General features: G+C 43.6%; 1 protein-coding gene across 2 annotated transcripts in view; it reads left to right on the top strand.

The window, feature by feature from the left end:
• SLC9A6 (solute carrier family 9 member A6) overlaps positions 1 to 24,151 on the top strand; it is a 56,196-nt gene that overhangs the window by 3,759 nt on the left and 28,286 nt on the right. The window contains exons 2-11 of one of the 2 annotated variants that reach the window (XM_053374282.1): positions 4,002 to 4,201; positions 4,878 to 4,955; positions 8,437 to 8,513; positions 9,211 to 9,323; positions 13,070 to 13,175; positions 13,988 to 14,134; positions 18,315 to 18,415; positions 19,362 to 19,450; positions 20,167 to 20,280; positions 22,425 to 22,536. In XM_053374282.1, coding sequence (XP_053230257.1) covers positions 4,002 to 4,201; positions 4,878 to 4,955; positions 8,437 to 8,513; positions 9,211 to 9,323; positions 13,070 to 13,175; positions 13,988 to 14,134; positions 18,315 to 18,415; positions 19,362 to 19,450; positions 20,167 to 20,280; positions 22,425 to 22,536 — 1,137 coding nt within the window. Of the gene's footprint in view, positions 1 to 4,001; positions 4,202 to 4,877; positions 4,956 to 8,436; positions 8,514 to 9,210; positions 9,324 to 13,069; positions 13,176 to 13,987; positions 14,135 to 18,309; positions 18,416 to 19,361; positions 19,451 to 20,166; positions 20,281 to 22,424; positions 22,537 to 24,151 lie in introns of both variants that reach the window. The other variant, XM_053374281.1, reaches the window with a different exon arrangement.

Below are 24,151 nucleotides of genomic sequence, written 5' to 3'. Positions count from 1 at the left end.
AATGCTTGTACACATATACCATTAATCTGTTCTTCCTTCCAGTGCTGCTTTAAACATTTTTTAGAGAGCTGATGGGAAATTGACAGCACTTCCTTTCCTACCTCTCCAGTGCATGACTTGTGACACTTGGTTATTTTACTAGGGTAGTCACAAGAATGGTGCTGGAAAGTTTGAGACCTTAAACTCTTCGGAGAGAAAGCTGATCGCTCAACAGAAACAAACTAAAAACTGCAAGAAGTTTAAATTGCTTTGTCTTAGATTCCCAAGTGATCAGGCTAGATATATCTGAGCTTGCTTATTACGAAGTTGCTAACTGAGCAAGGAAGCAAACATAACACCTGAGTTATATAGAGAGAATGGTCTGCAAACATTTGGAATGGTTGTGTGCTACATATTTTTAAGAATTGGTGCCAATGCATGCCTATGTTCCTATTTTAAAAGTTTGCAATAGATTATTGTACTTTCTTTGTAATTCCAGTGCTTACCATGGGGCCCAGTGACTTGAGCTTGGACATGGGAGACCCCCAAAGTCCGGCCAGCTGCAGAGGTTTTTGGGTAGTCCACAAAAGCAAGAATTTTGTGGCACTGTGAACAATAATGCCACTACAAATCTGGTAGTTTTCAGGGTGGCCTGAGACACACTGTCTTTATTACAGAGTTGTTATGAAGCTGAAAGAACAACACTTATAAATTGATTCTTAAGAACTGTACAGCCATTTGTAATAGTGGGAAAAGATTTGGAGGGATCACTGTGGTAGTTGAGCATATAACCACATATATGCATATAAGGGTGGTTCTTGTGATATCTTTTGTTATTGCTTAGAGTCCTGAGGTCCTTGTGTGAAGAGCCTGTTGGTGTCACCTTTAGATAGTCAGGATGGGTAGAGATTTACTGTCACACGCATGCACAGATGTGTCCTGCTCTGGAGGCCAGGACCTGAACCCATGGCTTCAAGTTACAAGAAAGGAGGTTGCAACTAAACATCAGGAAGAACTTTCTGACAGTAAGAGCTGTTTGACAGTGGAACAGACTCCCTTAGGAGGTAGTGGGCTCTTCTTCCTTGGAGGTTTTTAAGCAGAGCTTGGGTGGCCACGTCATGTATGATCTAGCTGAGATTCCTGCATTGAGAGGGTTGGACTAGATGGCCCCTGGGGTCCCTTCCAACTCTAAAATTCCAAGATCTGTGACCTGTGACTTGTTTCAGACTTCCCCTGGGAGTGAGATTAAATCCTTTTTCAAATCTTAACTTGAACTTCAAATGCCAGTTGAATGAATGAACCTCAGTTTCTGTGTATATAAACACAAAAAGTGAAATCGGATTTTTATTCCTGACCCCATATGAGGGCTGTAAAAGGATAAAGGTGAAATGAGTGACATTCTAAGATTGTTTTAGTATTACTTTCAGCACCTGCTGTGACTTCAGTTGGCTCCCAGAAGAAGTCCTCCGTGGTGGTATGGCTGCCACAAACTCCCCTCTGTGGGGCATGTAGACGATATCATCAGGACAACCTCAGTCACTTTCTCATGGGGTGCATGTAGGTCCTGCCTTGTTTCCAAGATGTATCCAGGATCAGCATCCTAGGTTTCTCTTAGGTCCAGTTCTTGAGTCGCACCATGGACATATTTCTGTGGATAACTCTTTCTTACATAAACTTTAAATGGTTATGTTTGTAATATCTTCCTAAAGTCTGCCTATAATGCATGGCTAACCACCCATTGAGAGCCACATTGACCCTTAGCCAGCTGTTTGGGGGACACCCAAGGGGTGGGGGTGGTTGCCCCCCCTTACCCAGAGGACCCAGAGGCACCCCTCCAGCTGATCCACATAGCTCATCTCCCCCTCTCTCATCAAATGATCAGTCTTGTGATGAAGAAGGGGACGGTTGGCATTGCTGTCAGGGTGCTGAGCTGCATCTCTTTTTTTCAAACAAACAATTTTTACATCACCGCTGCCAAAATTGATTTGTTCTTAGACAACCAGAAAAATTTGCATAGATGGCCAAACCAGACCTCCAGACTAGGGACTAACCACCAGTAACTTATATCCTTTGTTGTGTATCTTTTATATTTGTTTTATATGTTTTTATATTTCTGTAAAACTGTCTCAAAACTGTCGTTATTGAGAAAGATGGCTAAAGAGATTCAACAAATAATATCATACTTAGATGTATTGGTTGCTTTCCCCTCTTGTTGGTTACCAGATCTTTCTGAGAAGTGAAGCAAGTGCTGTTTCTCAAGTCCTGTTCCATTCTCTCTCATATAGGCAAGGACTTTACCCATGTGCTCAGGGTACAGAGTACAGTGGTACCTTGATTCTCAAACTTAATCCGTTCTGGAAGTCTGTTCCAAAACCAAAGCTTTCTAAAAGCAAGATGCACTTTCCCATAGAAAGTAATGCAAAACGGATTAATCTGTTCCAGACTTTTAAAAACAACCCTAAAACAGCAATTGAACATGAATTTTACTATCTAACGAGACCATGGATCCATAAAATGAAAGCAATAAATGATGCACTGCAGTCACACAGTCAGTCAATCAATCAGTAGCTGAACTGGGTACCACACAGTAACAAAAACAAAAACGCAAATGAATAGCAAAAACAGACAGACCTCAGTGTAACACTCAAAACAGAAGTGTGGCACTCAAAACAGATCATGTTTGGCTTCTGAAAAAAGTTCGCAAACCAGAACACTTCCTTCCGAGCTTGCAGTGTTTGGGTTCCAAGTTGTTTGAGTATCAAGGCATTTGAGAACCTAGGTACCACTGTAAAGCAAAGAGGTAGGTGACAGTGTCATGGAAATTTCCTTCCCTGAGCTTTTAAGAAGCCTCTGAGTTCCAAACCGTCAATTCAGATTGCAGGGGGGGGGGGCTTTCCAGAAGATCAGCATTATCAAATGGAATTCTGCTTTGTAGCGAACATTAACACCTGAGAAACAGTGAAGAGGCTGATCTCCTGGAAGGAGGTTGTAGGAAGAGCCACCTAGTTCAGTATTTTCTATGCCTGCTGGTGGGCAGCATGGGTTCAGGCAGGGATGTGGAGATGCTGGGGATTGAACCAAGGACCTTTTGCATGCAATGTGTACGCTTCTGCTTCTGAGCTATGGCCCTTTCTTCCTTCCTTCCTGGGAGGCAGGCAGGCTAACTGAGTGCAGCCTTCTTTTAGCAAGCTGGCCCAGCCCGGCCAATGCCTTAGGATGCTTCTTGTAGCACCAACCCCAGAAACGCTGCCCCTTCTCTGTCAGGGGACTCTAGCCACTCCGCTGTTGCTCAGCCGTCCTCTCTCCTCTCCCCTCTTGCTCCCTTTAGTCAATCTGTTATGCAAGATAGTTCCTAATAGCATCATGAGCATGTGTCATGTGAGCATGGAGGGTTTGTCCAAGTGTTTCTCTCGCTATTTTTATGAGTCCTTATAGTAATTAAGTGCCTTGGAACTACAGACAGTCCAAGTTCCTTGTAGTCTGTACTTGCACATTTTTTTTAATGTGTTTACTTTGTGCATACATCACAGTTTCACTTGTGCACTTTACAAATGTGGCAAACAAAGCGGTTCTTGAGTGTTACATCCTGAGATCTTGTAGCCCCAAGCCTTAAAATCTCTTGGCTGTGGCTGCAGTTCTCATTCAGCGCTCCCTTTCACTTTATTTATTTACAGTATTTATATACTGCCCACTAACAGGAATTCTCCCAGTAGCTTGCAGGTTAAAAAGGAAGACGCTAAACTATAAAAATAGAACATGAAACACAAAATCTAAAACGGCTTTTGTGAGCCTAGCACCCTCCTGATCAAAACTTCTCCCATCAGTCCAAAACAAGACTCACCAGCCCTGGCCAGCATGATTTTGCTTTCTGGGGCTGATGGCAGTGGTCATCCAAAATATCTGAAGGGTGCCTGGCGGGTGCGGTTTAATCAAAACGAAATACAACCACAGCAGCAGAGTAAAACCGCTGGCAGAAGACAACCGTGCAGACACTGAAAGAGCACTGAATTTACTATTCACAGGTGTCCTGGTGGGTGTCGTCCTTCGCTATGGCATCCACATTCCCAGTGATATCAACAACGTGACTTTAAGCTGCCCAGTGCAGACCAGCCCTGCAACTCTGTTGGTAAACCTCAGTGGGAAGTTCTACGAGTATACCCTGAAAGGGGAAATCAGTTCCCACGAACCTAATAACATTCAGGATAATGAGATGCTCAGAAAGGTAAGCTGGTTTTCTCCCTTCTCTTCTTTGCCCCTCCACCCTAGAAAGGGTTTCTCAGTTCCACCTCTGGCTTTCCAAACCAGTCTGGTTGGGCTGGGCTGACCAGGGCCAGTGGGCCCTGAAGCAACCAAGCAAGAAACCTAGTTTGGTAGGCTTTCTCATGTATCTCCTCCTCCTCCTCCTCCTCCTCCACCATCATCATCCCACTGGTCCTTCTGTGTTCTGTTATGGAAACCTGTTCATGTGCCCTGAATTCCTTTCCCATCCTTGTCTGCCCACCCTCATGCACTCCAAGGTAATTAGCTAATAGCACTATCTATTTCATCTTAAATTCCTTAGGTAGAGCCTCCAGAATGGAAGTTTCCTGTGTGTAGCCTTCTCCTTTTTTTCTCCCTGTACACACAAATCACATTTCTGTATTGCCTAAAACTTTCCACTTCCAGTTCCAGGTGAAGGGTGTTCCTGTTTAGAGTAATGGGAGCTTTTTCTTGTGAAATTATCCATTGTTCCCAGGTTGTAAAAGCCAAACATTTGGCTCCCTGAAGCGGTTGTGTTTGCTAACGTTTTTATTCTTGATTTAAAGTGAACTTAATTAAGCTTTATATACAGTCTTATGTAAAACTTTGCTTACCTGGATTTTTATTCGTTCTTTTTTTAAAAAAAAAAACTTCTACAGGTGACATTCGATCCAGAAGTATTCTTCAACATCTTGCTCCCTCCAATTATATTTTATGCAGGATACAGCTTGAAAAGGGTATGTCCTTCCTTGTTTAAACCGATGCTTTAATATGTTGAAAGAAATTCTGGTGCTTTTACACCTTGGTCAGATGTGAATTCTGCTCTATCCTGTAGGCTCAGGTAATGATGCTGTCCATCTCAGCATTAATGTGTTAAAGGTGAAGGGACCCCTGACCATTAGGTCCAGTCATGGCCAACTCTGGGGTTGCGGCGCTCATCTCGCTTTATTGGCCGAGGGAGGCGGCGTACAGCTTCTGGGTCATGTGGCCAGCATGACTAAGCCATTTCTGGCGAACCAGAGCAGCACACGGAAACGCCGTTTACCTTCCTGCTGGAGTGGTACCTATTTATCTACTTGCACTTTGACGTGCTTTCGAACTGCTAGGTTGGCAGGAGCAGAGACACAGCAACGGGAGGACACAAAGCTTCTTTTTAAAAAGCTGTAGAGCTATTATAACTGTTTGCAGGCCTAGCCCACTTATTGAGCAAAACAACAAATTAGCACACCTCCTGCCCCCACCTGCTGCCTCTCCCCCTTGCCTTACTTTTAATGTCTGGGCCCCTCCCCCTCCTTGGCCCTTCCTCAGAGTAAGGTGTTGCAGGAGAACTGGCCCAGGAGGATGCAGCCTGTGCTGCCATCACTTTTCTGGAATGGCAGAAATGTTGCCACATGTCCGGAATTTGGAAGTCTATACAGTATTTTAGAAGTCTATATTTTTGCAATTTCCCCCCAAAATAGCTCAAAAACATATCAGTTATCTTTGAGATTTTGCTTAAAAGGTCAACCACTTTGTTCAAAACTAAAAAAGCTCAACAATCTTTGTGTCCAGATTTTGACTTTTTGAAATATGGCAACCCTATTTAACTTTCAAAGTTATTTTAAACTTTTAAGTGATGCTTCAGAAGAATTTAAAAAGTGAAGGGGAGAAGGAGAGGAGCAGCAACACAACACCCTGTCTTCTTATGCCACCCATGCCAACTTGTGCAACCTGTCCTGTGACTGAAAACAGGCTTTCTTGCACATCCAGGTATTGCTTGTAATGAATGGGACCTGCAGCAAAATGGAACGTTCTTGTTCCAGTCAACCAGCCATGCTGTCCTCCACAACACACTCTTCATTCCCCCCTCACACCCCATTCTCAACTCCCCCTCCCCGTGTACCACCTTTTGAGCATTTCATGGCCAATGAAGGCACACAGTTACTGAGTGGGTTTCTTCTCCTTGTCTTTTTAAACTTCTGGCAACCACAGGGTTCCTGTGAGTCTGCGCATGATTGATGCTGCTTTAGCTAGATGAGCCATGGTACTCATGTGGGACAATTTCTGCTGCAAGGAGTTTTTGTATTTGTATAGGCTTCCTATACTGTTTAGAATGTGTTACGTTGTGGGCAGTGAACCTCCATCTGAATCACAACTCCTCTGCCCCAATCAGGGCCTTGCTGGCTGGGGTTGATGGATGCTGAAATCCAGCAATGTTTGGGGGGGGGCACAGGTTCCCCTCCTCAGGGGCAGGTTTTTTGTTGTTTATACGGGTGATAATCATTCCAACTTGGTTGACGCGGGAGTCCAGTGGAGCAATCTTGTGCATCTTTTGAACTCTGTTTTAAGCAATTGTTCAGACAGCTATTGAACTCAGAACAATATTTTGGAACCTTTGGAAGCTTCCAAATTCTGAATTCATTGCAAGGCTCTTTTGCCTCTCATATCTAGCCAACAACAATCTATGGAGAACCTGCTCTTAATGAAACATTTTAAAAAAAGCAGAGGTTGGGCATACTTTCACTCTGAAATGCTTGGCTGAAAGTTCCAGCTTCCTTAGGAGTCCGCCCCCCCGCCCCCAAATCAGATGATAAACTGTGGTCATGTGAAACCTGTAAGATTATATAAATGAATAACTGTTTGATCATTAGTTGTGGCTGTTTGTTCTTTGTAGTAATACTTAGATTATAGACATGTGCACACAGTTGGCATCTGCCTGTTTGGATTTATTGTGGCAGGAATTGGCCCGGGTGAGCCTTGTGCCCTCTCCCTTCTGTTGCTCTCTTCTGGCATTGGCCATGACAAAGAATTCAGAAGCTTTTACATCTTCCTGGCCCCACAGCTGGAGATGCTGGGTCCTTCTGCATGTAAAGCGGGTGCTCTCCCACTGAGCTATGAACCTTTCTTCTGTCGGTGAAAATCACTGCAGTTGTCTTAGAACGGAAGGCTTGCTGTGCTGCTTGTGACCAGGGCTCCAGCGTTCTGTTCCTGACAGTGGCAGCCAGGTGCCTCTGAGATGCTGTTGGGCAGAGCCTGGAGGCCGTGGCTTTCCCTTGTTGCTCTCAGCTATGCAGAGGGTTTTGCCACTGGAGGTTCAGCTGTTATAAGCTATTAGCTTTCAATATACCCATCCTCCACCAAGCTTTCTAACCCTTGTTAAAAAACCATCTAAACTAATGGCCTCCAACACATCTTTGGTAATGAGTTGCATAAATTAGTTATGCATGGTGTGAATAAGTGTTTTATTTATTTCTCCCTCTGTTTCTGGACTTCATGCCAGTTTGATTGGGTGGCCTCAACTTCCAGTATTCTGAGAGAAGGAGGGCAAATTCCCCTAGTGGGTGCCTGTTTCACTTCCAACAGCAACATAAACAACCCACACCAGGCCAGTGCCTGCATGTTGAGGAAAATGATTTCCATCTGAACATTATCAAAGGCTATCCTTTGTAATCCAAGGCTTCACATATGTCCCCTTCTACCCTGATTCTCAGTGTGGTAGTGACTGTCGTAGGAGTATAATTTACTTGAAGGAGCCACGGGGATTATGACTTTCTAGACAGGATGAATCCCTCGTCTTTGTAAAATCACCTACTTCTGACCAAGCAGTGTGCAAGCCTATAAGCCTGTGGAGTCCACCCCCAGTCTTCTCTCCTCGCCAGTACTCGTTTATTCTTTGCCCTAAGCACTGTATTGGGGGAAAGCCAGAAGCAACGGTAGTGCCTCTAAACTATAACCAAGTAGGTTGTAAAAATAAAGAGTACAGCCGGACTCTGTAAGAGCTGGGGACCCACTACATCTCCCAAGCACGGGCCACCCTCTTTACAGTGGTGCCCCGCAAGCCGAATGCCTCGCAAGACGAAAAACGCGCAAGACGAAAGGGTTTTTCGGTTTTTGCGTTGCTTCGCAAGACGATTTTCCCTATGGGCTTGCTTCGCAAGACGAAAACGTCTTGCGAGTTTGTTCGCTTTTTTCTTAAAGCCGCTTGAAGAGGCGCAGTTGCGACGGACCGTGCTTCGCAAGACGAAAAACATCGCAAGACGAAAAGACTCGCGGAACGAATTAATTTCGTCTTGCGAGGCACCACTGTATTTTATTTCTCTGCTTGGGGGTGCATGGCCTGAGCTAAAGGAGAGATTGCGCATTTTGGAACAAGTAATCAAGAATCCACTTGAACAAGTATTTGACCATCGGCTCTGAAGCAGTTTAATTTAATGGAAGACTCTTTTGCTTGCCTCTTAGCGGCATTTCTTTCGAAACCTGGGATCCATCTTGGCATACGCTTTCCTCGGAACGGCCATTTCCTGCTTTGTGATAGGGTGAGTGTTTGCTTTGTTCCTCTAGACTTCTTGAAAATGGAAGGAGAATGGATCATGATGGGTGTAGGAATTCTGAAGGGTGTGTATGGTCCCCTTTGAGCAGCTGTTTAGTATACACCAGATGTAGAAAGCATTCTTATTTCTCTATGGTTTTTTTGTTATTAAGCTTAGGAATCTGAAGGTGCTAAATGTTCAGTTTAAAATCAGTGTTGTTATTGTAATTGAGGAGATTATCACATTAATATTCATTTATCCTGCCCTAGACCAGCATTTAACAAAATGCTGTGTTAGTGCATTTTGTAATGTTACAAGCTATATGACTTTGCTACTCAGTTATCTATTTTTACATGGGCTGTGGTATTTTTTGTATTGTGACTTTACTGTTGTTTTCATTAATCATAGTCTAGTAATGAATTGCAATTGTTGGGAATAATTTTCTGTACAATTACAGTTTGCTGATTTTGAGAGTTGATTTTATCATGTAATATCAGAAGCAAAATATTGAATATTACCTTACTTTACTTAAGTTTATTTTACTAGTCATATTTTTTGGTTACGACTTATTTGTATTGGACCGGATTGATGTAGGTTGTGTGGCCTTTATACTGCCTTGTCTATAGCAATGTTGGAAGGCAGTATGCAAATTAAATGAGAAATGAGAAAATGTTACCTGTCCATGTTCCTGTTGAATCACCAGGTCCATCATGTATGGCTGTGTTTCTCTGATGAAGGTGATGGGACAGCTTGGAGGAGATTTCTACTTTACTGACTGCCTCTTGTTCGGTGCCATTGCCTCTGCTACTGACCCAGGTGTGTTGCAGACTTGGGCCAGATGTTCCACGGAAGATATTCCTTGGATCCCAGCTCACTTTTTGTTCTTGGGTTTTTCTGTCTGCTACAAGAGTGGAGATAGTTTTTGGTTTTTTTTAATGATTTTTATTGAATTTTGCATCTTTTTTAACATAATCACAACTAACAATATAAACACAAAATAAATTCTCGATTACCCCTTCCCCCCAACTTTCCCCAACTTCCCTTCCTGGTTTCTTACACATTCATTTCTCCTGCTTATTATTTATTTTGTTCTTAACGTTTTAACCTCATTTTTATATTTTTGCTTTTTGTTTTGCTAATTGCAAGTGTTTAATCAAACACTGGCGTGCTCTGGTCCATGGTGTCACGAAGAGTCGGACACGACTAAACGACTAAACAACAACAACAATCAAACACTGCAAGTGAATTCATTTCCTTACATTGTTTCTGTAGATAAAAGGTTCCCAGTCTTTTAAAAAGTCTCTATTGTCCTTATCTTTTAATCTTTCAGTTAACTTCACCATTTCAGCATACACCATCTGTTTTTCTTGCCATTGTTCTTTCGCAGGTATTTCATCATTTTCCCATCTTTCGGCTAGCAAAATCCTAGTCGCTGTTGTAGCAGACATAAATAAATTCTTCTTATTTTTTGGCAGATCTTTGCCTGAAATGCGTAATAAAAAAGCTTCTGGCCTCCCAACAAAAGTTAACTTAAACATTTTTTTATTTCATTATAAATCATTTCCCAGTAATTTTAAATTATTTTACAATTCCACCACATATGAAAAAACATACCTTCCTTTACATTTCCAGCACTTATTGGAGCCTGTTCTATACATTTTTGCCATTTTCACAGGTGTGATATACCATCGATACATCATTTTCATATAATTCTCTTTTAACAATATACAGTACAGTCAGTAAATTTTAAATTGGCTTTCCATAATTTTTCCCAATCTTCCATTTGTATATTGTGTCCTATATCTTGTGCCCATTTAATCACTACAGATTTGACCTCTTTATCTTTAGTCCCCCATTCTAACAATAGATTGTACATTTTCTTTAAGAGTTTATTATTATCACCTATGATTTCTCTTTGAAATCTAGATATAGTGTATCCAAATCCTTTCTTATTACCTAAGAGTGGAGATAGTTTTTTAAAGTTGAGAATGGGCAGGCATAAGAACACAAGAAAAGCGCAGCTGGTCAGACACAAAGGCAGCCCGTGTACTGCAGCACCCTCCTTCTCACAGTGGCTGGCCAGATGTTTCCTCTAGCAAGCCCACCAGGGCATCATGGCCGTAGTCCCCTCCTGCATGTGTTTTCATGGCAACTGGCAGTTCCCGTTGTGTTCTGCTCCTAGAGGCAGTGCTTAGTATACCTGACATCCATAAATTTGTCTAATCTCCTTTTAAAGTTCCTGGCCACCAGCACATAATGTGGCAACAAATTCTATTGTCAAAGGAGTATTTGCTTTTTTGTCTTGCCTTGAATAGCCCACCATTCCACTTCATTGGATAACCTTGGATTCTAGCCCTATAGGAGAGGGGGAAGAAAAAAATCACCCACTTTTCCCGCACAGAATTGCAGTCCTTTATCATGTCTAAGTGAGAAAGGTCCATTTTCCTCATAGGGAAAATGGCTGCCATCCCCTGATCATTTCAGTTGCCCTTCTCAGAAACTTTTCCAGCTCTGCCTTCTCCTTCACCAGAACCGCACACAGTGTTCCGCAACGTAGATTTGTATAATGGAGTTACAATAACAGAGTTCCTATTTGCAGAACCTTTCCTGATGATCTGCATTGTCATGAAGAAGGGAATTTCTGTGGTCTCCCATGCTTTTCCTGTTACCAACGTTAAAAAGGGGGAACCAAAGAAACCAGAATTTTCTGTTTATTACGTAAACACAAGACTTTCATTTCCACCTCCATGACATTGAATGGAATGTCTGTGTTCTTAGAGACTTGAGCTGGGCTTAGGGCAGGTGCTACACGTAAGCCAGGCAGTCCAAAGGATTCAGTTTTCTTCCCTGCCCCCTGCTTTTTTATATTGATTGATAACAAATGGGATTTGGAGTGCTTTTATTGGTAACAAAGAGCACTTGAGCTCTCTCAGATTGTATGAAAAGTTTTACCGTATTTTTCGCTCCATAGGGCGCACCGGACCATAAGGCGCATCTAGTTTTTAGAGGGGGAAATCAAGAAAAAAAATCTTATTCCCCACCCCCCAGCCCCAAAGAACAAAGAAGCCAAGACATTGAGCGGGATCCATCCTGCTGGCTGTCTTGGCTTCCTCTTTAGCCGCGTGCAGCCTCTCCCTGCCGGAGGGGCTGCACGCGGCTGTCTCTGAAGCCTTCGGAGCGCAGCGCGAGTTCGGGTTCCTTTTGCTGAAGCCAAGAGAGTCTTGCTGTACCGGCTTCAGCAAAAGGAACCTGAAGCCTCCGTAACGCAGCAGGAACTCGCACTGCGCTCCGAAGGCCTTCAGGCGGCTATCCCTGAAGCCTGGAGAGCAAGAAGGGTCGGTGCGCACCGACGCCTCTCGCTCTCCAGGCTTCAGCGAAAGCAATGCGAAACCTCCGGAGCTTCGGAGGCTTTGCGTTGCTATCATTGAAGCCAAGGAGCCTGCATTCGCTCCATAGGATGCACACACATTTCCCCTCAATTTTTGGAGGGGAAAAAGTGTATCCTATAGAGCAAAAAATATGTGAGACTTGCCTCAGTCTGTGTGAGCTCTCTTTAGTGAAATTGAATCCCTTAAACATATTTGGGTGCACATATTGGCTTTGCTAGGTGATATAAACTAAGTTGAGATGCCTAAGTCTGTATTTTTCCATGTATAAGACGACCCCTGTTTTTTGAGCCCAAAATCAAGAAATAATTAATTGCAACAGTCTGTGTATAAGACAACCCCCAATTTTAAACTTTAAAAATTTTGGGAGAAATATAGTCTTATACATACTTCATCACTAAAGAAAATGTACTTGAGCATGTGCTTAGGAAGAAGTGTTTCAGACAACTGGCTGTACAAGTAATGGGGAGAACTTTAGAAAATACATACATACAGTAACTGTACTTCTGAAGTAATCCTAATATAACAAATATCTTAGCAGTGGATTTATAATGTGAGGAGTCAGTCATCTTTGAGGGAAGATCTGGCTTTTTTCATGAGAAAGAAAGACCATATAGAGAACAGCCAACCTAGTATAGGAGTTAGGAACTGGCATGAGTTAGAAGCCCCCAGTTCAAATTACTGGAATGCCAGGAGGCAGTATGGTGTGGCGGCGTCAAGGCTAGAACTGGAGAGATCTGGGTTCAAATTCCAACACAGCCATAAAATTCAGTGATTGACCTGGGAGCATTACCCCTCTGTTTGTCTGATCTATATCACCACCTTGTTGTGAGGGTAAAATGGGAGAAAAACTAGAACAATGTACTCCTGAGCTATTGGGATATAAATGTGATGAAAGAAGCCTCCACATCTACAACATGGGAAAACAATACTGGCTTCTCTACATTGAAGGGTTGCCGTCAATATGTCTGAGATAATTCATACAAAGAGCTATGAGTAGTTTACTTAGATGAATGATTATGATAAACACAGGAAATGAAAAAGGCCCAGAAGAAACCCTTATGAAATAAATTTAGAATGATTGTCTCAGGGTGCTGGTAACAATACAGAATTCTTGCAAGAGCCCGTTGGTCTGAATTTCATTTTTCAACTTTCCTTTATTGTTTTCTTGGACAGTGACCGTACTTGCCATTTTCCACGAGCTTCAGGTGGATGTTGAACTGTATGCCCTTCTGTTTGGCGAAAGTGTCCTCAATGATGCCGTTGCCATTGTCCTGTCTTCGTAAGTTCTCTGTCGTCTTTCTCAAGGTTTAAGTAAGCGACATTTCACATGAGGCACTACGGATGTCATCTGGGAAGCCTCCATGCCAGCAGTAGGTGCCTCTAGGAACACAGAGTGCTGGCAAGGAAGCTGTAATTGGGAGGAACTGTAAGCGGTGTAAAAAGGGAAGCTACCTCCAAACCAAGGCATTGCTTGTTTTCAAAGGAACAACCCATTGTTTGTGTCCATTATAAGGTGAGCCTTGCTGGATCAGACCAAAGTCCATCTAGTCCAGCAACCTGATCCCTATTGTGGTTGACCAGATAGCGCCAGGATGCCCACAGTCAGAGTGTGTGGTTAACATGGCATTCAGAGGTGTGCTGCTTCTGGGCACAGTTGGAGGCAGCAATGCTTCTGAATGGCAGTTGCCAGAAACTACAGGAGGGAGAGGGCTCTTCTGCTCGAACCCAGCCTGCGCGCTTCCTACAGGCATATGGCTGGCCACTGTGAAACTAGATGGGCCTGATCCAGCAGGTGCTTCTTGTGTTCTTATGACCTCGGGGTTTTATATTCCTGTCAAAACTAGACACCCAAATTCCCCATTCTCACGTGCACCCCTTTGATTGGAAAGGCAGCCAAGCATTTTCATGCACCTGTTCTTAGGTTAATGACTTTCCTTGCTCATAATATTTAAGACGCTGTTCTCTGCTGTGGACTGCTTCAGTTGCCCTGATGTTGAACGGGACTTTCCTGTTGCACACAGCTGCCCTGCAATGCATCTGATATCCAGCAAGGTATGCTAATAAGAAACCTTTGTGTATGTTTGCATCCAGCTCGATTGTAGCCTACCAACCAGCAGGGGACAACAGCCACACTTTTGATTTAATGGCAATGTTCAAGTCCATTGGGATTTTCCTGGGGATCTTCAGCGGATCATTTGCCATGGGAGCAGCTACTGGAGTCGTGACTGCTTTGATATCCTTTAAGTTCAATGAGTGTTGCTTGGCTTTCTAACTGCTTCATGTCTGTCATGGAACTGCCATCAGTGCCAGAGGGAGAGAGCAAAAGCCAGAGGGATTCCAGAGAGCGTCGAGGGATCGGGAGAAGCAGCCCATCTTCTGGGGAAGAGAATCAGCGTAGCACCAGTGGAGAAGGGGGGCAGAAGGGGGAAGCGGCGAGGCGGTCCCATGACCCCTTGCCTGGGACCAGCGGGGAGAGTAGGGGTCCTTGGTTGCCCACGCCCTCCTTGTGCAGAAGGCTTTCGCGCAGAGAGGGTAGGAGGAGACTAGGCGTCAAAAGAGCTTCTTTGCTGGAAGAAGTTTAAGAAACGCCCACTGACGGATTCTGCCAACGATTGAGTCAGCCACGGGTGAGTGGCTGTCCAGACAGAAAAGGTTCACTTTGGCAACCCAGCCAGGTGTTTGCACCCAGCCGGGGAGATAAGCACCGGCTTACGCACGAGCAACCCCTAGAACCATTACAATGTCTCTGCAAATTCATAGAATCATAGAATCATAGAGTTGGAAGAGACCACAAGGGCCATCGAGTCCAACCCCCTGCCAAGCAGGAAACACCATCAGAGCACTCCTGACATATGGTTGTCAAGCCTCTGCTTAAAGACCTCCAAAGAAGGAGACTCCACCACACTCCTTGGCAGCCAATTCCACTGTCGAACAGCTCTTACTGTCAGGAAGTTCTTCCTAATGTTTAGGTGGAATCTTCTTTCTTGTAGTTTGGATCCATTGCTCCGTGTCTGCTTCTCTGGAGCAGCAGAAAACAACCTTTCTCCCTCCTCTATGTGACATCCTTTTATATATTTGAACATGGCTATCATATCACCCCTTAGCCTCCTCTTCTCCAGGCTAAACATGCCCAGCTCCCTTAGCCGTCTGACCAGAGCAGAATACAGTGGCATCTAGATGCTATACTCCTATTGATGCAGCCCAGAATTGCATTGGCTTTTTTAGCTGCCGCGTCACACTGTTGGCTCATGTCAAGTTTGTGGTCAACCAAGACTCCTAGATCCTTTTCCCATGTACTGCTCTCAAGCCAGGTGCCACCCATCTTGTATTTGTGCCTCTCATTTTTTTTGCCCAAGTGCAATACTTTACATTTCTCCCTGTTAAAATTCATCTTGTTTGTTTTGGCCCAGTTCTCTAATCTGTCAAGGTTGTTTTGAAGTGTGATCCTGTCCTCTGGGGTGTTAGCCACCCCTCCCAGTTTGGTGTCATCTGCAAATTTGATCAGGATGCCCTTGAGTCCATCATCCAAGTCGTTGATAAAGATGTTGAATAAGACTGGGCCCAAGACAGAACCCTGTGGCACCCCACTAGTCACTCTTCTCCAGGATGAAGAGGAACCATTGATGAGCACCCTTTGGGTTCGGTCAGTCAGCCAGTTACAAATCTACTGAGTGGTAGCATAGTCAAGACCGCATTTTACCTTGCTGAAATCAAGGTAGGCTACATCCACTGCATTCCCTTCATCTACCAGGCTTGTAATTCTGTCACAAAACGAGATCAGGTTAGTCTGACATGACTTATTTTTCAGAAATCCATGCTGACTATTGGTGATCACAGCATTCCTTTCTAGGTGCTCACAGACTGTTTGCTTAATCTTCCCTGGTATTGATGTCAGACTGACTGGGCGGTAATTATTTGGGTCCTCTCTTTTCCCCTTTTTGAAAATAGGGACAACATTTGCCCTCCTCCAGTCTGCCGGGACTTCGCCTGCTCTCCAGGAATTCTCAAAGATGACTGCCAGTGGTTCTGAAATCACATCTGCCAGTTCTTTTAATACTCTTGGATGCAGTTCATCTGGCCCTGGAGACTTGAATACATCTAAACTAGCCAAGTATTCTTGTACTAGCTCCTTAGTTATTCTGGGCTGTGTTTCCTCTGCTGAATTTCCTGAAGAATTTGCTCCAAATTCTTCAGGTCGGGCATTGTTTTCTTTATCGGAGAAGACTGAGGCAAAGAAGGCATTGAGGAGTTCAGCCCTTTCTGTGTCCCCTGTTTGCATTTCACCATCTTCTCCTCTGAGTGACCCCACTGTTTCTTTGTTCTTCCTTTTGCTACGAACATACCCATAAAAGCCTTTTTTGTTGCTTTTAACCTCTCTAGCAAGCCTGAGTTCATTCTGTGCTTTAGCTTTTCTGACTTTGTGTCTACACGTGCTGGCTATTTGTTTGAATTCCTCTTTGGTGGTTTCCCCCCTTTTCCATTTTTTGTACACATCCTTTTTTAATCTTAACTCAGTTAAAAGTTCTTTAGATAGCCACCCTGGCTTCTTTAGGCACCTTCCATGTTTCCGTCTCATTGGTATTGCCTGAAGTTGTGCTTTTACTATCTCCCTCTTAACAAACTCCCAGCCATCGTGAACTCCCTTTCCTTTTAGTATTACTGTCCATGGGATCTCACCCAGCACTTCCCTAAGTTTTATGAAGTCGGCTTTCTTAAAGACAAGAAATTGAGTCCTAGTATGCTTGGCTGCTCCTTTCCGCTGTATAGTGAACTTCAGAAGAGCATGATCACTCGCGCCTAATGATCCTTCCACTTCTACCCCACTAACCAGGTCATCAACATTGGTTAGGACCAGATCTAAAATGGCTGTTCCTCTTGTTGCTTCGAACCATTTTTCTTCAGCATAATACAAGGGTGTGTAACTTTGGGAGAGGCAGGTGCAGTTCTAAATGCTTGTTAACAGCTTGGCTGAAAGATGCAAAAAGAACAACTCCACAGATAACTAAATGTGGAGAATGGTATGTGAAACTCTGGGATATTTTATGTGAACCACCCTGAGACCTTCGGGTATAGGGTGGTATAGAAATAATAATAATAATAATAATAATAATAATAATAATAATAATAATAATAATATAATAATAATAATAATAATAATAATAATAATAATAATAATAATAATAATAATGCCTTAAATAAACTAGCCTGGGTCCTGCAGGTGAAACAGGCAGCACAAAATGGCATTCTGCTTAGAAAGGAATGGGCTTGCTTCCTCTAATCCTGGAATGGAAGATAAGATTATATACTAAGAGCTCTGTTTCCATTACAGTGGTACCTCAGGTTACATACGCTTCAGGTTACAGACTCCGCTAACCCAGAAATAGTACCTCGGGTTAAGAACTTTGCTTCAGGTTGAGAACAGAAATTGCACAGCAGCGGCAGCAGGAGGCCCCATTAGCTAAAGTACCTCAGGTTAAGAACAGTTTCAGGTTAAGAACGGACCTCCAGAACGAATTAAGTACTTAACCCGAGGTACCACTGTATTATAGATATTGGTGGGGGAGGTAGTACATAAGCAAACACACGTTTGTATCCTTTTTTGTGTAACTTGAATTTTGGTGCCATTTTGAATCAAGATGGCAGACTGAAATGTGACTTTGCCCGCGTTTTGTCATAGATCCAGCCATCTTCTGTGATATTGTCACCAAACTTGACACAAGGCTTTCTGAGGTGGGGATGGGGGTCTATGTTGAAGTTCAGGTGCCAGGCACCATTTTGGATCAAGATGGCAAACAAACTTGGTTTTGGTGTGACACTTCCCATTTTTTTGGCATAGGCTTGGCTGGCTCTTGAGATAAAACTCAGCGCCAAACCTCGTACAAGGGTTCCTGACAAGGGGATGGCAGACTTTGTCACCATTAGGATCCTGGACACCATTATGAATCAAGATGGCAGACCAGAACATCACTTGGCACATTTCTTGACATATGTTTGGCTTCCTCTTAAGATATCATCACCAAACTCAGCACAAGGGTTCTTGAGGAGGTGGTGGTGATCTTTGTCAATATTTGGACTCCAGGAGCCATTTTGAATGAAGCTGGTTTATTGAAATGGGACTTAGGTGTAACCACTTGATTTTTGGTGTGTTGGGTCCAAACTCAGAAATTACACTATCAGTTTGGGGGGGGAAGGATTTTATTTTTTTGTTATTTCTAAAAGATACGGATACTTCCTGCTAGCAAAGAATGAATCAGCAGGGTAACAGTGCAAATAATCAACATGCATATATGACTGTCCTTTGGGGCCTGAATAATCAAATTGGGAGATTACTTGCTTCTTGCTCTATTTTCCACTGCTGAATATTTTCATCCGCAGAGGAGCCCACCTGTGTCTTTTCCTTAACCCCTTGTCACGTCACCAAATTCACCAAACTCCGTGAGTTCCAGCTGCTGGAAACAGGCTTGTTTTTCCTGATGTCTTGGAGCACCTTTCTATTGGCTGAAGCTTGTGGCTTTACAGGTAAGCTATGGCCTGTCTGCTTGTCTGGGTGTGTTGGATTGCTTGGTGGGATGGATAACAGTTACAGAGTCTTAGAATCGGAACTGTGTAGAGTTGGAAGGGACCCCAAGGATCATCTAGTCCAACCCCCTGCAATGCAGAAATCTCAGCTAGATCATCCCTGACAGATGGCCATCCCTCTGCTTTAGAACATCCAAGGAAGGAGAGCCCACCACCTCCCAAGGGAGACTGTTCCACTGTTGAACAGATCATACTGTCAGAAGTGTCTTCCTGATGTTTAGTCAGAATCTCCTTTTTTGTAACTTGAAGCCATTGGTTTGAGTCCTACCTTCTTGAACAGGAGAAAACAAGCTTGCTCCCTCTTCCATGGGACAGCCCTCAATATATTTGAAAATGGCTCTCATATCTCTTCTGAGTCTCCTCCAGGCTAAACATACCCAACTCCTTCAACCATTCCTCATAAGGCTCAGTTTCCAGACCCTGGATCATCTTGGTTGCCCTCCTCTGCACACCTTCCGGCTTGTCAATATTCTTCTTAAATAGTCAGATAGATGATCCCCTTGTTGTCAGTGAGGCAACTGAGGAATTTGTTGGACCTTATATTCCCGGCAGAGTTTGAGTTCTATCAGATATTGAAGGAGCTGAAGTCTCCGATTACTATTATATATCTCCTTTTTCTAACATATTTGGTGTGGCACAGAAGCCTGCAGTGAAACAGGTGTATCCTCCCCCACCCCCTTAAACCAGCAATCAGACTCGAAGTAAGACAGCTTCTTGAGTTCCTGTGGTTCTGCGAACCCAGATCTGCCCAGTCATCTGTTTCTGTGCCATTCTTTATGGGAAAGAAGCTCTGTCCAACAGAATAGCCCATGTTTGCAGTACTGATTGAAACACATCTCAGTTCCATGTACTTTGTGACAGTTTTAATGTAATTCTCTGCCTTCAGGTGTTGTAGCTGTGCTGTTTTGTGGCATCACTCAGGCCCATTATACTTATAACAACTTGTCCACTGAGTCCCAGCACAGAACTAAACAGGTGAGTCCTCTGTCCCAGTGGTGACCTGTGGGTCCCGCTGCCCCTTCATCATCCAATTTCATTCTCCTCAATATGTTTTAAATGTTCTCTCCTCCGCACCAGCCATTTTCATAACCCATCAAAACACCAGACATTCAGTAGTTTGGGGAGGGGCTTATGGTTGCCTTTTCAGGTTTTTCTTTTTTAAATTATACTTGAAAACTTCTGTTCTGTTATAGCATGCACCACTGCAATTCTTTTTAGTTTTTTGGTTGTGCTGACTGTGTATTGGGCATGCAATGGTTTACAGCAGGGGTAGACAAACAAAGGCCTGGGGGCCGGATCCAGCCCAATCGCCTTCTAAATCCAACCCCCGGACGGTCCGGAAATCAGCATGTTTTTACATGAGTAGAATGTGTCCTTTTATTTAAAATGCACCTCTGGGTTATTTGTGGGGCATAGGAATTTGTTCATTTCTCCCCCCCCCACAAGGTCTGAGGGACAGTGGACCGGCCCCCCGCTGAAAAAGTTTGCTGACCCCTGGCTTACAGTAATCACAAACTATTGTGCCAGTAATCATAAACTCATCTTCTTTTTGCAATGTGTGCCCGAAGAAATTCGCTGCTCAGACATTTCACTTATGGACATACTTGGTGTTTTCTATACTATCTTGACATGTGTCACAGCTATGATTGATATTCCTTCTCTCTCCCTTGTGTGTGTGTGTTTTGCTTTAGTTGTTTGAGCTCCTCAATTTCTTGGCTGAAAACTTCATCTTCTCCTACATGGGCCTTACGCTGTTCACCTTCCAGAATCATGTGTTTAATCCAACGTTTGTAGTGGGAGCTTTTGTATCCTTTTATTCCAAAAGAGTAGAAGTTGCCTTTTGCCACCTCCCCAATCAACAGATATGAAATGGGGAGAAACCTCAGATATAAATAACAACAACATACGTTGCATAGGATAACAGAATGGAAAAGAAAGGGGAAAGAGAGGTGGTGGGGACAGAGGCCCGCAGCCTGGGAGCATATCATTCCACCTTAAGCAAGAAATGATCAGTGTTTACGGCTGTTGAGTGTTGCAAATTTTTGCAGCAGTTGTTAGAGGTCATTTCATAGGTGTATGTCACAAACTCTAGCACTTTCAACCGAACCTTTAGATTCCAGAGGCAAAGCTTGTGAAGAAGGTTTGGAGGCAGTAGGGAAGAGACGAGCGAGGGGGCACAGTGTGGCCTGCCCTGGAGAAAGGGACAAAAGCGCCTGAGCTCCAGCCAAGCTGTACCCAGTGACCTTAAGTTGCTGGAGAGCAGATTTTGGATGAACACGAGGAAAAACTTGTTAATGGTCAGAGCAGATTGAGAACAGAGCCAGGGCCCTAGGGAGAGTGGGCAAGAGGAAGGAGAGGAAGGTACAGGGGAAGGAAGGAAGGAAGGAAGGAAGGAAGGAAGGAAGGAAGGAAGGAAATATTTGAGAGGATAAAGCAGCAGAGAGGAAAAGGTGGGGAAAGAGTGTGGGTTGAGGAGGGAAGGGGAAAGGCTCCCATTGGTACCCTGTGCCCAAGGTCTCCCCTAGAAGCCTTGAACTGGCCCTGATTTTGAACAGCTGGAGCCTTGTTGGCTCAAGGATGGGGATAATCATATACAGGGATAGTCTCTGTGTAGGAATACATGTGTACAGTGTAATGCAGGGATGTGTGACCTGTGGCACTCCAGTCATGGCTGGGCGCTAACCCCCACCCTTCCCGGCCACTGACCATGCTGACTGGGGCTGATGGGCATCCAATAACATCTGGAGGGTTGCAGATGTTCCTACCCCTGCTGTAGAGGAACCTATTGGGCTTGTTTTGGTCCTCTTTGAATCTGTGGTTAGGACAGGTGCTGTGTGTGCTTGGCATATGGTAAATGCATTCATAAGAAACCTCTCATCAATGCATAACATACTTCTGATTTCTGGTGCACACATGTCTGTCCTTTGTAGAGATGACCTCCATTTAGGGGGAATGTAAGATATGGTAGCCAGGGGTGGCTCTCCCATTTTGCCACTTGAGGTGGGACAGGAATGCCCAGAATCAGCAGTGGGGGCCCCATAGACCTGCCTCTGGGGTGGGGGGGGCTTCTGCCACCTGAAACAGCAGCCTCACCCTTCCTAATGGCTGGGCTGACTGTGGTAGCCTTTAGATACCATGGCTAGAATCCAAAAAGACATGGTTAGCGCTGTGCACTAATAGGAATATTTAAGTCCAATCCTTTCCTCAGACGTAAGCTGTGTTTTGTTCACTGGAACCGTCTGCCTAGTGAGTATGAGTCTTAGATGCTCATTTCTCAAAAGGCCTTCCATGTACCCTTGTGCCAGACATGGGTGCTTTTAATACCCAGACTTTTAAAAGCAGCTTGAGCTGTAATAAGAGTGGTTTGCCTGTGGCATAGAGCGCTTGATGGAAGATCTGGGCATTGTGTCAAGAATTCAGCATGCTTAAAGCTTTCTGGGAAAAGCCATGGCTCAGTGGTGCAACACCTGCTCGGCATGCAGAAGGGTCTCCTGTTCAATTCCTTGCGTCCCCAGGTAGGGCTGGGAGAAATCCAGTGCCTGAATTCCTGGAGGGCGGCTGCTGGTAGGCAACATAACCTAGTGGCCTGATAAAAGGCAGTTTCCTATGTTCCCGTACTCAGAAGTGGTCCAATCAATGTTAGGTGGTATGGCAGAGATCTCTGAACAGATTGCTTCTCAGCAGTCAGGTTTTTTTGCAGTTTTGAAATTGCTAGTTTGGGATTCTCTGAAAGCTCTCTGAAGGCCACTGATTCTCCTTCTTGGCATGAGTATTTGTTATTTGTCACTGTTGGAATAAAAACTCTTCTTTCTTGTGCAGTAGGAACATTGGTAACCCACCATTTTTAGGGTTAAACGTAAACTTTAGTGTCAGCTATTGTATGATGCATTCTAATTTTCGCAAACCTGTCAACAACGGGGGAAAATCCTTAATATGTGCCCAAATCTAGCTGGCTGTATTCCTGGGGAGAGCTGCAAACATTTACCCTCTCTCTTTCCTGCTTAATTTGGGGAGAAGAAACAAGATCGGGACAAATTTCCAACATATGATGATGTTTGCTGGTGAGTAATCACCTCTTGGGGTGTTTCAAATCCATCCCTTCATAGATTATTTTCATAAGTACAAAGTCTGCTTGTAGAAAGAGACAAAGGATGGAACCTTTAGAGATGCCTTAGATTTTATCTTAGGGCAGTGATTGCCCTGCCTGGTCAAAGGTCAGCCTCTGGTCCCCCAGGCCAGCCAGATGCCTCCAGGAGGCTGCAAGCGGGAAATGTCTGCAAAGAAGACAATTACTGGCTATCATCAGAACCAAGATTGGGAGAATGCACATGAAAATGTTTTGAATACATGCTTAGTATTAATAGCAACCATTTTTGCTTCTTGCAGTGATTCAGCCATTTTTGCTTATTTTGTTTATACTTGCTCTTTATCTTCCCTGCCCAGGCTTGCTTTCAACCAAAAATAAAAATAATACAAAAACAGCAACATGTGAAAGCAAAGTACAATTGACAACAGGGTGGATTTGATTTAAATCAAATTGATTTAAACCGTATTTTTCGCTCTATAGGATGCACTTTTCCCCTCCAAAAATTAAGGGGAAATGTGTGTGCGTCCTATAGAGCGAATGCAGGCTGCGCGGCTAAGCCCAAAGCCAGAACAGGGAGATGGAGCGCTGCGGAGCGCTCTGTCTCGCTGTTCTAGCTTGGGGATGGCTGCGCGCAAAGCCTCTGCAGGGCAGCAGGGTGCCTTTGGAGCACAGCAGGACCTCGCGCTGTGCTCCAAAGGCTTCAGGGATCTTTGAGGCTGGTGGTGGGGGAAAGCAGCGCTTTTTTTTACAGAAAAACTCATTCTTGCTGGTATAATCTTAATAATGACAACCAGATGAAGGTTTCATTTTTGGAATAATAAATTTTCAGAGACGTTTTTGCGGTTATATCAAAAATTACTGGTTTGGTTATACTATTAGAAATACATAGACAGATAATTATGAAATTATTGTGAGGTTTAATAAGTTAACTGTTTATATTTGGACAACCTTTCTGCTGTACTTGATTGGAAGGAGAAAAATAATCATTTCCGTAGTAACAATTTAAACAATTTATTTAACTACCGTATTTTTCGCTCTATAAGACGCACCAGACCACAAGACACACCTAGTTTTTGGAGGAAGAAAACAAGAAAAAAAATATTCTGAATCTCAGATGCCAGAACAGCAAGAGGGATCGCTGTGCAGTGAAAGCAGCAATCCCTCTTGCTGTTCTGGCTTCTGGGATAGCTGCACAGCCTGCATTCGCTCCATAAGACGCACACACATTTCCCCTTACTTTTTAGGAGGGAAAAAGTGAGTCTTATAGAGCAAAAAATACAGTAAAACAATAACATGATAGCAAATGTATCCATGTTTGTTAACTGATGTGGTTAAATGGTTTTTTTTTTTAAAAAAACTGAGTTTTAGCACACATGAAAAACTTAAAACAAATCCTTTCCTGTTGAATAACCTTTGGACTAGAATGTAACTTAAAGAGAAAATCTTTAGAAAGGTTTTTTCTCCAAAAGCATTTTATTTAAAAATTCCGATATAAATCAATAAAAATTCCGTTTTAAAAAAAATCCTATTTAAATTTTTTTTAAATAAACCATTGATTTTTAGCCACCCTGATTGACAAATTTACAGTT

The sequence above is a fragment of the Podarcis raffonei genome, chromosome Z (assembly GCF_027172205.1).
Source record: "Podarcis raffonei isolate rPodRaf1 chromosome Z, rPodRaf1.pri, whole genome shotgun sequence".
In the NCBI taxonomy this organism is placed as follows: Eukaryota; Metazoa; Chordata; class Lepidosauria; order Squamata; family Lacertidae; genus Podarcis; species Podarcis raffonei.
Note: the sequence above shows the minus strand (reverse complement) of the source record. Positions and strands in the feature narration are given on the sequence as shown.